This window comes from Podarcis muralis, chromosome 2 (genome assembly GCF_964188315.1).
Source record: "Podarcis muralis chromosome 2, rPodMur119.hap1.1, whole genome shotgun sequence".
NCBI classification, from domain to species: Eukaryota; Metazoa; Chordata; class Lepidosauria; order Squamata; family Lacertidae; genus Podarcis; species Podarcis muralis.
Window position 1 is genome coordinate 20,680,726 of NC_135656.1, and position 12,957 is coordinate 20,693,682.

The 12,957-nt window shown below is 45.7% G+C and overlaps 1 protein-coding gene across 9 annotated transcripts in view; it reads left to right on the top strand.

Annotated features, from left to right (window-relative positions):
* The window catches only part of RHBDL3 (rhomboid like 3), a 143,351-nt gene that overhangs the window by 109,228 nt on the left and 21,166 nt on the right, over window positions 1-12,957 (top strand). For 6 of the 9 annotated variants that reach the window (XM_028711704.2, XM_077923971.1, XM_077923976.1 and 3 more), the window contains 3 exons: window positions 42-190; window positions 4,033-4,145; window positions 11,613-11,713. In XM_028711704.2, the coding sequence (XP_028567537.1) occupies window positions 42-190; window positions 4,033-4,145; window positions 11,613-11,713 (363 nt within the window). The remainder of the gene's footprint in view (window positions 1-41; window positions 191-4,032; window positions 4,146-11,612; window positions 11,714-12,957) is intronic. The other 3 variants (XM_077923975.1, XM_077923974.1, XM_077923972.1) reach the window with 3 other exon arrangements.

The following is a 12,957-nucleotide window of genomic DNA, read 5'->3' on the forward strand; positions in this document are numbered from 1 at the left end:
AATGAATTACACTTAACTCTGCGATCTCCCTGCTTTCCTAGGTTGCCTTCTTTCTTTACAATGGAGTGGTACTAGATAGGTTTGTGCTGCAAGTCACCCATCCCTTATATTTGAAGAACTCATTGTTATATCATCCTCAGCTCCGTGCCCAGGCCTGGAGGTACCTCACCTACATATTCATGCATGCAGGGTGAGTTCTAGGGGAAAAGGGGGGCTGAATTTCTTGGGATGGGGGGGGGGGTTGGGTTCCCTTACCTCATGGGAAAGACAGGGGGCGACACAGAGCTGCCATCAGTGGCATAGCGTGGGTTGCCAACCCCCGGGGCTGTACAGAGGGTGAGAGGGAGGGAAACAGACGGAGTACGCATGCACATTCAACTGCCTAACGGCGTCCACGTCACCCAGGAGATCCCAGCCACAGAGATAAGAAAATAAGAGTAGTTCCATTGTCTGGAAAGACCACTTCCTGGTTTGCATGGAGAAGCCATTTTCAACAAAGCCCAGCAATGGACGCACACAGCTGTATTGAGGCAGCACTTAATAACTGTTGAAGGTTGGAACCCCCTAACAATTTTGTGCCTGGGGCAACTGCCCCTGTGACACACACACAAACTAAGCCACTGCCTGGCATTCTTGGGCAGCTGCTGGGGGGCCCTGCTGATGTTTACCCTGCCCCCCCTCATAAAAACAAATCCAGCCTGGCACTCCAAGCAGTGGCAGGCAGCTGGGTCTAGCTGCCGTTTTAGTTTCAGACAATGGCCCGCTTCAGCTTATTGTCACGAAATAGTCGTCTCCAACCACCTTGGCACTGCTTGGAGTATTGCGGCTTCCACTCCTGCCAGACAAGCCCGCTACAACACATCAACAGAGGAGAGGGCACCACCGGAGGGCCCCTTAAACCTGAATCATGCCCTAGGTCTTCTGCTCTGAAACTAAAACGCTGGGAGAATCCTGTTGCTCTTAGGTAAAGGGACCCCCACCATTAGGTCCAGTTGTGACCGACTCTGGGGTTGCAGCGCTCATCTCGCTTCATTGGCCAAGGGAGCCGGCGTACAGCTTCTGGGTCATGTGGCCAGCATGACTAAGCCGCTTCTGGCGAAACCAGAGCAGCACACGGAAACGCCATTTACCTTCCCACTGGAGCGGTACCTATTTATCTACTTGCACTTTGACGTGCTTTCGAACTGCTAGGTTGGCAGGAGCAGGGACCGAACGACGGGAGCTCACCCCATCACGGGGATTCGAACCACCAACCTTCTGATCGGCAAGTCCTAGGCTCTGTGGTTTAACCCACAGTGCCACCCGCGTCCCTTCCTGTTGCTCTTAGGTGTCCATCAAAAAGTATTACACACAATCCCTATTTTTAAAAATGATTTGCGATCTTTGGATAAAACCACGTTCTGTAAGAGCTGGTTTATATTGCCTGCTGGTCATAGGACATCAGGAGCAGAAGCTGAAGGAGGAAATATGGGTATATCATTCTTGACTTCATAGCGCTAAGTATCCTTGCCTGACAGATCTGCAGGATTTTTGCATAATTTGCTTGCTTTCTGATAGGAGCATTCTTCAAGTTGGAAATAGCTGCTTGAGGTGGTGGTGAGAGATTTTCATTGGGACAGTACCAGCAGGCAGGATTAAACACTGTCTCCCTGCCCACTACAGGCCTGGTCACGCTCTTCGACCCACCCCTGTAATGCCACTTTAACATTTTGAAACCCGTGCATTTTAATTGCAATATGAGCCAAAAAGGACTGCCTTTGTCCATAGAGATTTGCAAAACAGGCTGAAACCTTAAAAAGATATAAGTGCTTAAACTATGTTTAAGTATGCCTCCCTTTCCCACAAAATGCTAACCTCTGCCTTGACAAGTATCTTGTTGCTGTTAGGCTGTCGTGTTGCTTGGAAAAATGTGCTGAACCTTTTAATTATCATGTTTCTTTCACAACTTTGGCTGGTTTCCAAGGGAAACTCTTGGGAAGATACACTATCCAATGCCTCACATCTGTAAATATTAAGAGACTTAGCCAGCACAGCCTTATTACTTTTTTTTTTTGCAGTGGATTCTAAATCTTTTGGAAATGTAAGCTATCAAAACCGTGTGCACACACATTCCCCACTTGAGAAGCAACCCCTGCTTTATTTATTTTTTAATGATGGAATACTCACTACAGTTAGGTAGCTAAACCATCATTTATAGCCAGCCTACCCTCATTAGATTATTTTCACATTCAGAGAATAAAATAAATCTCTGGAAGAGTAGTAATAACCTCTTTCTTTCTTCTTTTAATGGCGAGGCCATTATTCCTCTCTCCCCACCCCAAAAAGGCAGGCTAATATAAAGGTGGTGGAGTCTATTGTTGTCATACTTCCTGCTGTGACTTTAAAATGTTAATTTGAAACTCTTAATTTACTGTGCTCATCTGCTTTTTTTTATGGGCGTTTGTGACAGCCAGAAGGTAGCTGAGGAGAAGGCAGTTGTTAAGGGCGACTGAGAGCTCCCCAAAAGGTGCTGTTTGTGTCTTGATCCCGATGGAGAAAAGCTCTCTAAGAAACCAAAGCTGTAAATTTTAGCCTTCCGCTTTAAAGCTGAGCGGACGTTAATTATTTGTGGGGCCCACCCATTTGTATTGCTGCCATAACTAATGACTTGCATTGATTCGAGGGCCCATTTGTTTGGTTGCGGAGAAGGTGAAGCCTTGATAAATCAATTATATTGTCATCTAAAGAATGACACATTCAGAGCATGGGAAAGCTAATTATGTTTTATGGGTGCTTATTGACCATGGGGCTCCGATGCTCCTGGCTGCAGTAGGAGTTGGGTTGAATGGAATACTTCTTGAGACTTTCTTTAAAAGATCAGGCATGCATCAAACACACTGAGGAACAGAACCTCTAAGGGTCTTCTAATCGAAATAAATCATTGCCCCGCAAGAGGCATTAGAAAACATTGGGCATCTTCCCATGACTTTTCTTATGTACTACCCTGCATCTCGTTCTACAGTGGTGCCTCGCAAGACGAAATTAATTTGTTCCGCGAGTTTTGTCATCTTGCAATTTTTTTTCGTCTTGCGAAGCACGGTGTCGGGAAAGTTTTTGAAAAGCTTCAAAAATCACCAAAGTCTTTTAAAACCTCAAAAAGGCTACCACACCGCGTTCTATGAGTTGCTCCTCGAAGTCAAGTCGCAACTGTATTAACGGTGTTAAGAAAAAGGGCACAAACTTGCAAGACGTTTCCGTCTTGCGAAGCAAGCCCATAGGGAAAATCGTCTTGCAGAGCAGCTCAAAAAACAAAAAACCCTTTCGTCTTGCGAGTTTTTTGTCTTGCGAGGCATTCGTCTTGCGAAGTACCACTGTACTTCCTTCCATATAAGGGATTCTTAAAATCTTTTTCCAAATGGTATTTTCCCCATTAAAAACAAACAAACCCAATTCTAAATGATCCTGAGTACAAAGGCACTTTTAGGTTTGCTAACATGACAATCTGTGGGTTCTCCCCCCTACCCTGGCTATAATAGGTGGGAGAAGGCAGTAAATCAAGGCTGGTTAAGTTTTGTAGCTACTTAACTACTTGGAACTGTGAGGGCCATTTTCTAGCTATCTTAAGAGGCGGTGGCTTGCCTAAGGCAGTCCAACCAGTTAGTGGATGAGCTGAGATTTATACCAGAGTCTTCCAGTCTATAAGCAATATCCTTAATTGTTCTGCTTGCAAATATACTTTGCTAATTAACATAGCTTAAAGACAGGGTTATTAAACCCGAATCATGACATTTCAACCCCACCCCACCCCACTTAGGGAAATAATCTATTTTAACCTAGCTAAAAATAAACTTTAAAAAACCCACCCAAAACCCTGGCACTAAGATGGTGACTTGTTGATTTATACAAAGTCTCTGTACTTGTCTGTTGGTACCAAAGGGAATCATACAGAATTGTAAAGTTGGAAGGGACCCTCCAAGGTCATCTAATCCAACCCCCCTGTAATGCAGGAATTTTATTTATTTTATTTTTTAATGCTATTTCCATTTCCACCAGGATAGAGCACCTTGGACTCAATGTTGTCCTTCAGCTTCTAGTTGGAGTCCCCCTTGAAATGGTACATGGTGCTGCAAGGATCGGGTTTGTCTACATTGCTGGAGTTGTAGCAGGTATGTTGTATGGGTGAATAAACCTGATATTGGCTGATACTGAAATTGTGGTTCATCTCCATGGTTGAGGTTCCTGTGAGAGAAGGTGCTCATCATTTGCCTTGGTCAGCGGAGTGGTATGGGTGGGCAAATTTATAATTGCTATTATCATCATTCTAGCTAGCTAAATTTCTGGGATTCTTTATCTTTCGCCACCATAATGTTGTCCTTATCAACACTATATAAATGTTTCAGTCAGGGCTTTTTTTTCAGCAGGAGCTCACCGTAACTCAGTTCTGGCACCTCTCAGGTGGGCGCCATTGCCGTTATTAGAGAACAAGGGAGGCGTTCACCGTGAGCTCCGGCACCTCTTCTTCTAGAAAAATATCACTGGTTGCAGTAATTTTGAAAATATGACACTGCATGGAAGTAAAATCGAACCAAGTCTAGAGTTTCTCAAGGTGTGATCATAGTTCCTCCTTTGAAGGCACTGTGACAAGCTGATTGTTTCAGACCACACCGGCCCCTGTTTGGAATGGACGAATCTGTCAAATTTGGTTTCTCTCACTTTCTTATTTTTCTCGTATTTAGTTTCGTTCTCCACATTTCTGCACCAGTTTGTCATTTTTTTTAAGCTACATAAAAAAAATCTAACATTTTAGTTTGCTTTCCTTCTAATGTACAATTTGTCTAATACTGTATATATATTTTGCAAGCATTCCCCCCTAATATAATACACTGTTATGTTCTTTTCACCTATGTATGTCTTTTTGTACACGTTGTTTGCCTACATCACAAGATTCATAGAAGTTCAAATTACAAAGGATAGCTGTGAATTGTTTTGCTGATTGTTTCAGGGAGTGCAAATTGCGTTGGTCCACTTTAAAATGTGGACCTGATCAAATTTTTCTCCCAACCTCCAGGCACATGGGCTCCGCTTCAGTGTGCCTACAAATCTCTCTGCAGTAGGATCCCCTGTCTTGTCAAGGTTCCTGTTTGCTAATTGCTGTGATGATTCTAAGCTTGTTAAATGAGCACACATAGAAACCTCCTTCAGACGTTTGCACTAAAAATGTGAAAGTTGGAATGGGAGCCCGTTGGCCCAGGATTATGGGGGTCTGTGCCCCTGCCCCAGTTCTAAGCTATTGTATGTTCAGATGAAGACATGTGAACAGGACTTCTGTTGGTAACTGAGAAAGTTATTGTAGTTTTTCCTAGTGCCGTGTTTGTGCTTCGAGGCCCCCAAGCCCTCCCCTTGTAAATAATTGACACATCATTTTAGTTTAAGTTATTGGGCAAAATTTTAGGCCACAGCTTTATTGATTACAGCAAAGTGAGCGGTATTGGCTTAGGCATTGGCAACAGACTATAACTGACTTCTGCCTCACTGGCTGGTAGTCTGAACGGGTAAACACCAAACAAGGGAGCAATATTGATGAAGATCAACCGAAGCTCACCCCGGGGTTTCTGTGGTCCTGGCATGGCCCTAGCCCCTCAAGCGACTTCAGGCGAGATCCAGGACCCCCAGATTCCTTTACCGGAACACCCTGTTTCTGGAGGGGCAGGTGATGGCCGCACCTCCCCTCCCACACATTTCAGTAAGCCAATGCCTAACCGCCTAACCTTACAAAGTTGTGACGATTGCTAAGGGGGTAGGTGAAAACCAAGTGGCTACAGCCAATCTGCCAAATGGAAAAATCCCTACCCAGCCCCTGTTCCAAAACAGGTGACCCAATCCAAAGCAAGGCCAAAGCAGCACCACCTAAAATTAGGGAGGGGGGAGGGTGTTCAGCAGCACAAAGCAAGTGCCCCCTATTACGTCGCGCTGCTGCTTTTATAGGCCCCGGAATCACGCTGTCCATCCCAAACAGCCTGGCGCGATCCCAGGACCCGACTGTTAAGTCTTGGGCCATGCCCAGCCACAGCTTACCCTGTGGGGTGCCTTAGGGTCCGCACGCAACCAGGACCCTCATGAAGGAGGATCCCATTTCTCAGTTGAGCTGTACAGTGAGTGCAGGATCAGGAACTACTATAATTAAGCATTAGTTATAGAATCATAGAGTTGGAATAGACCACAAGGGCCATCGAGTCCAACCCCCTGCCAAGCAGGAAACACCATCAGAGCACTCCTGACATATGGTTGTCAAGCCTCTGCTTAAAGACCTCCAAAGAAGGAGACTCCACCACACTCCTTGGCAGCAAATTCCACTGTCGAACAGCTCTCACTGTCAGGAAGTTCTTCCTAATGTTTAGGTGGAATCTTCTTTCTTGTAGTTTGGATCCATTGCTCCGTGTCCGCTTCTCTGGAGCAGCAGAAAACAACCTTTCTCCCTCCTCTATATGACATCCTTTTATATATTTGAACATGGCTATCATATCACCCCTTAACCTCCTCTTATGAGGGGGAGAAATCAGTTATAAGGTCACAGATGCAGTTTTGGGGCTTACTACCCTTTTTTCATGTGAAGAGATTTCCTGAGGGATAAAGTACCCAGGAGTTATTTTTTAATCTATATATCCGATTTGGCTTTACCTTTGTTTACCGCAGTGTCAGTAATTGTCAGCTGAAGGATTTTGGTTGGGGCCCAACATGGCAACTTTCCAATGACCAGTGAATCTATGGGATGATAGATCTTCATGGACTGATTGATTTTTACATTTGTACTGCATTTGTTATTCACGTCTTGCGCCTCTGCAGTTTGGAGGTGAAGGAAGCTGGCTTGATGATAGATCAAATCTAATTATAACAAGAGGAGAGAGCAAGAAGCAACTGCAGGGAGGGTGTCATGGGATGGCTGGGACAGTGATTGGCAGGTTTAGCTATTTGTCCCTCTCCTGTGCCCCGGTCCTTACCTATATAGCAAGTCTTGCTGCAATGAACAAATAAAGCTGCAATAGAAGTCTGCCTTATTGAACAATTTTTTAAAAAAAGAATTATGTGCTATGAGGCAGTACATGGAGGTGGGAAGCATAAATATCATAATTGGATTAGAAAGCTAGGAATAGGGAGGGGGGCTCCATGAGCATATTAGAGTGAAGGTCCTTTTCAGTGCATCTGGAGTATCTGGTCCTATGACTGACATAGCCAGTGGTATGAGTCCACACAGGATTAACATGAGTAAACCATGAGATGCAGCAGCAAGAAAAGCTAGTGCTATTCTAGGCTGCGTTCACAGAAGTATAGTGTCCAGATCAAGGGAAGTAATAGTACCGCTCCATTCTGCCTTGGTCAGACCACACCTGGAGTACTGTGTCCAATTCTGGGCACCACAACATAAGAAAGACGTTGACAAGCTGGAACGTGTGCAGAGGAGGGAAACCAAGATTATCAAGGGTCTGGAAACTAAGCCTTATGAGCAGCAATTGAAGGAGCTGGGGTATGTTTAGCCTGGAAAAGAGGAGACTGAGAGGAGATGCAATAGCCATCTTCAGATATCTCGAGGGCTGTCACATGGAAGAGGGAACAAGCTTGCTTTCTCCTGCTCTGGAGGGTAGGACTTGAACCAATGGCTTCAAGTTGCAAGAAAGGAAATTCCAACTAAACATACGGCAAAAAATTTTTTTGACAGTAAGAGCTGTTTGACAGTGGAACCTTGGGAGGTTGTGGACTTGCCTTCTCTCCTTCAACTCAGGGAGAAGTAGGCCTGAAATGAAGCCTACGTGTGTGCTCACGTGTGTACCATTCCAACTCTTCCCCATCCCTGTCCATCCTCAGTGTCTTTGGTCATCCAAAATGTGGGGAACCTCCAGATATTGCTAGACTACAACTCACACCATCCCTGACCATTGGCCTTGCTTGCAGGGACTGATGGGAGTTGTAATTAAATTTCAGGCAGGCTTGATTTAGCGTATCAAGTTCTTGGCAAAATAACCTGTCTTTGCTCTTTTTTGCTTTTGTTACTTTGAGAATATCACATCTGTGCTCTCTGTCTCTGACTCTCTCGTTTTCCAGCTCTGTGTGTTTGACTCTTACCCCCCTCCTCTTTCATCCATCCACCGTACATATTTTGCCTCTCCTCAGCTGATTTTGTGTCGTCGTCACCCCTCCCCCCACCTTAACTGTGTCAGACTATTGGGGGGGGGGGGAATGCTAAGAATTTAAAAAAAGCTGGGTGAAGGTGTGCTGCCTTCTCATTAAAAGGATGGAGCTGGTCTAAAAAGAAGTTGCCAGGAAAAATCACAGGCAGAAAAATATCTCTTAGCTTGCAACCAATTATTTCGCAGCATGCAGGTGAAAATATTTTCTTTAACAATTTCAAATCGTTCGCAGTGGAGAGAAAGGAGTGGGTGCCGCCAGCAGTAGTGCGGACACAAATACAACGCAGTTGTAAAGATACAGGAGAGGGGAACCAAAAGTATTTATGCAAAATTCTTAACCGGATGGTTAAGATGGACACATGAGATGTGCCTCTTCATTTAAAACAACAACAACCGCACAGTTAAAAATGGGTGCTCCAACAGTGAAGGCAGGCAAAAGGAAGAGAATTAAGATTGGGGAAACGTGGCTGGAGGAAGAGATTGAAGAGGGAAAACGGCAGGCGAGGAATGGTTCTTTGTCTAGTCGTACCTTGGATCTCAAATGCCTTGGCTCCCAAACAAATCGGCTCCAGAACGATTGAAACCCAGAAGTGCGTGTTCCGGTTTTCGAATGTTCTTTTGGAAGCCGAATGTCTGATGGGGCTTCCGGGGCTTCTGATTGGCTGCAGGAGCTTCCTGTCGCCAATCAGAATTTGGTTTTCAAACGCTTTGGAAGTTGAACGGACTTCCGGAACAGATTCTGTTCGACTTCCAAGGTACGACTGTACTGTAGGGCATTAAATAGGGCACCACCACTGAAAAGGCCCTCTCACAAGCAGCTATCTGCCTGCCTCACCTCATTTTGTGGTGATTGGGGGGGGGGGGAGGGCAGAGAAGAGGCCTCTGAAGATTATCTTGGGGCCTGGCCAAGTATATATGGAAGGGGATGATCCTTCAGGTGGCCTGTCCTCAAGCCATTGGAGGATGCATTTGAGAGTGGAGGAAGGATGGCTGAGGAGGAGTGTCTCTTTTTTCTCTGTGTGTGTGCAGAGAAAAGCAGCTTGAGGAATTTGGTACAGAAAGAAATAGAACCCTCCACACCTCAATGCAAGCTCCAGTGACCTTTTTGTTTGTTTTTAAAAATGGTGAAGGGGAATTTGTAGCTTGGCCTTCAGCAGCTATTGCATCAGCTGCCTGTTAGCTTGTCTTTCTAGCATGCGGCCAGCCCATTTGTCCACATCATCTGCTCTTTGCTTCTGATCTAACTTGTCAGGTGTGCAGACTTTGGGAAACAAGCACAATCTCCGTTTGCGTGAGAGCGCTGGAAGGTCTCGAAACAGTGATTGCATTTCCAAAACGCGACTCCAATTCAAATAACGAATTCAGGGGACCTATCTATCACACTGCCCCTTATTAGTAGAAAAGTTCCTAAATCACAAAAGTTCCCAATAGGTTTTTGTGTGTGGTCCTACACGAGTTCATTTGGTTTTGTTCCCTAGCCTTGCAAATTACAGGTAGCCTCCCTGTACAGTGGTGCCTCAGGTTAAGTACTCAATTCGTTCCGGAGGTCCGTACTTAACCTGAAACTGTTCTTAACCTGAAGCACCACTTTAGCTAATGGGGCCGCCGCTGCACATTTTCTCTTCTCATCCTGGAGCAAAGTTCTTAACCTGAAGCGCTATTTCTGGCTTAGTGGAGTGTGTAACCTGAAGCGTATGTAACCTGAAGCATATGTAACCCGAGGTACCACTGTAGTTGTAAAGCGGATATGGTGTTCAGCAAAACGGAGCCTGGGTCAAGGCTCTACTGATTGGAAGACACAAGCACAATGGTGTGTGTTTTAACCTCCCATCCCACCTCTAAAACGGATGTAGATACAGTGGTGCCTCGCAAGACGAAATTAATTCGTTCTGCAAGTTTTTTCTTCTTGCGAGTTTTTCGTCTTGCGAAGCACGGTTTCCCATAGGAATGCATTGAAAATCAATTAATGCGTTCCTATGGAAACCGACTTCAGACCAGGTCCGGGGACAGTCTGTCCCCCGACCTCTTCTGAAGGCTGGGGGGGGGGGGACCAAGGGCTTTTCTTCCCACCCCCAGCATTTTAAAAAACCCCGGGACAGCGGGGGACTTCTCCGCTGTCCGGGGCGATCTTAAAATGCTGGCGGGCGGGAGCGAAGCCTCCGCTGCTGCCCGCCAGCATTTTAAAAAGCCCCGGGACAGCGGGGGACTTCTCCGCTGTCCCGGGGCGATTTAAAAGCCCCCGGGAAGGCAGGCAGGGGGAAGCAAAGACTTTTGCCCCCCGCCCGCCTTCAGAAGAGGTCCTGGACCTCTTCTGAAGGCCGGCGGGGGGCGAAAGTCTTTGCTCCCCCCCGCCTGCCTTCAAAAGCCGTCCGGGATAGTGGAGAAACAAAGGCTGGCGGCGGGAGGAGGTCTCTCCGCCCGCCGCCAGCCTTCGGAGGAGGTCCGAGGACAGTGGGGAAGACGCGCTGTGCTTCCCCGCTGTCCCGGAGATTTCCCTATGGGCTTTCATCTTGCGAAGGAAGCCCATAGGGAAATTCGTTTTGCGAAGTGCCTCCAAAACGGAAAACCCTTTCGTCTAGCGGGTTTTCCGTCTTGCGAGGCGTTCGTCTTGCGGGGCACCACTGTATAGGGCTGCATAGAGCCCTCGGAAGAGAGAGAGTTCACAGGTGCAAAACCTCATTCAGCTGGGACTTTAAGTTAGGCTAGTGTCTCATCCCCCCCTAGGATGCCAATATGCATGGGGACCATATGACCAATTTCCTCCCCAAGTGTCTTTTAGTTGCAAGAGAAAGTGGGTCAGGCTGTGTGTGTGTGTGTGTGAGAGAGAGAGAGAGAGAGAGAGAAAGAGAGAGAGAGAGAGAGAGAGAGAGAGAGAGAGAGAGAGAGAGAGACCACCTTGTACTTTTCCTCCATCAGCAAAATGATTTAGGTTTGGAAAGCAGGACTGGCCCAATTCTCTCCCCACGCCCAAAATTAGATTGATTTGACTCTGCCTGTCGTTGACTGTGGCTTCACATACTACAGTGGTACCTCGGGTTACATACGCTTCAGGTTACATACACTTCAGGTTAGAGACTCCACTAACCCAGAAATAGTACCTCGGGTAAAGAACTTTGCTTCAGGATAAGAACCAAAGTCGTGCAATGGCAGCGCGGCAGCAGCAGGAGACCCCATTAGCTAAAGTGGTGCTTCAGGTTAAGAACAGTTTCAGGTTAAGAACGGACCTCCGGAACGAATTAACAACAATCTGTAGGTGCCCTTTCCATGTGTGAAAAAGAGGGAGGAGGTCAGCTCTTTTGCTTAGCAAGGTTTGTGAAAATCTGTAAATGCCCCTTTTTCTGAGAACTTCATGTGCCAAAAAAAAAAAAAAAGAGGAAGAAGATTGACTCTTTTGCTTAGCAAGGTGTTTGCAATAAAAGTTTTCTCCCTCCCCTTTTCTCTCTCTCTAAGGTTCCTTAGCAGTGTCTATTGCTGATATGACTGCACCTGTCGTGGGCTCATCTGGAGGCGTGTACGCCCTGATATCTGCTCACCTAGCCAACATAGTAATGGTAAGTACTAGACTAAGTAGTGATACAATTTGAGTTAGAGACCAGGAATGGCATGACTTCATTGGACGGAATTGCTGCTTGGAATCCAAGCTTCTCCAGTATTAGGAACAGCCAACTGCTGCGGTTGTTACTGTCTCTTCATTAAGCTTTTAAGAACATAAGAAGAGCTAGTAGACAATGGCCCATCTAGTCTGGCGTCCTGTTCTCACGGTGGCCAACCGGATGCCTGTGGGAAGCCCCAAAGAAAGGGTCTTTTGCTGGTCGTCATTATTGGCTACACCAGATTGCCTTTGCCAAGTATAGGCAACAAAGACAAAAACCACACATCCTTGTCTGAGTGTATGACCACAGCACAGAGCTATGAACTACAGATAAGGAATTAAGGGGGGAAGCTTCTGTGTTTAGGCTGACTTCCAGAAATGCTCCTGCTTTTGACAGTGTTCCATTTATGATGAAAATGCAGAATGTTTGTGGAATGCTCTCCCCAGGAAGGTTCGCCTGGTGCCGTCATTATATATATATATATTTTAGGTGCCAGGCAAAAACGTTCCTCTTTAACCAGGCCTTTGGCTGATTAATATTCTACGTCCTTTTAAATGTGTTTGGGGTGGGCTATTGTTTTGTTGTTTCTGTTCTAACTTTTTATTTGGGCTTTTTTCTTGTATTTTTATCTTGTGAACCACCCTGAGATCTTTTGATGAAGGGTGGCAGATAAAATCTAATAAATAAAATTAGTTAATTAGCCAGTGGGAACAGATTAGCGGACCAAACCATGTAGCTCTGGTATGCCCATAAGTCTGTTTCAAATTGTTTGTGCGAATTACTTTTGTCACCTTTCTATTTCACACAAGTTTCCCCCGCGCTTTTAGAGTGGCACATATGGTATTCATGTACAGCATCCCATCAAAAGCTTATACCATAATAGATGTGTTAGTTTATGATGCCACAGGAGTCTGTGTTGTTCATGCTTGGCTGTAGAATCTTCTCACATTACCCAGTTCTGGCATTTGAAACAAAGCGTTCTCACTTAATGCTGATGAGGGGAAATCTTCCATAATGAAAATGATCTTTTGCATTTGTTGCTGCATCCCATTAATGTCAGTGCTCATCTTTCCGTTACGCTTTTTCGTTTGCTTTGTGGGAGAAAAGGTTCGTTGGAATCTTTTTGCTTCCCTGAGTGCCTCTGGGTAGCTGCAAGAAATAAAAACGTCCTTGGCTGCAGAATGAAATGTTCCTGCAAATAA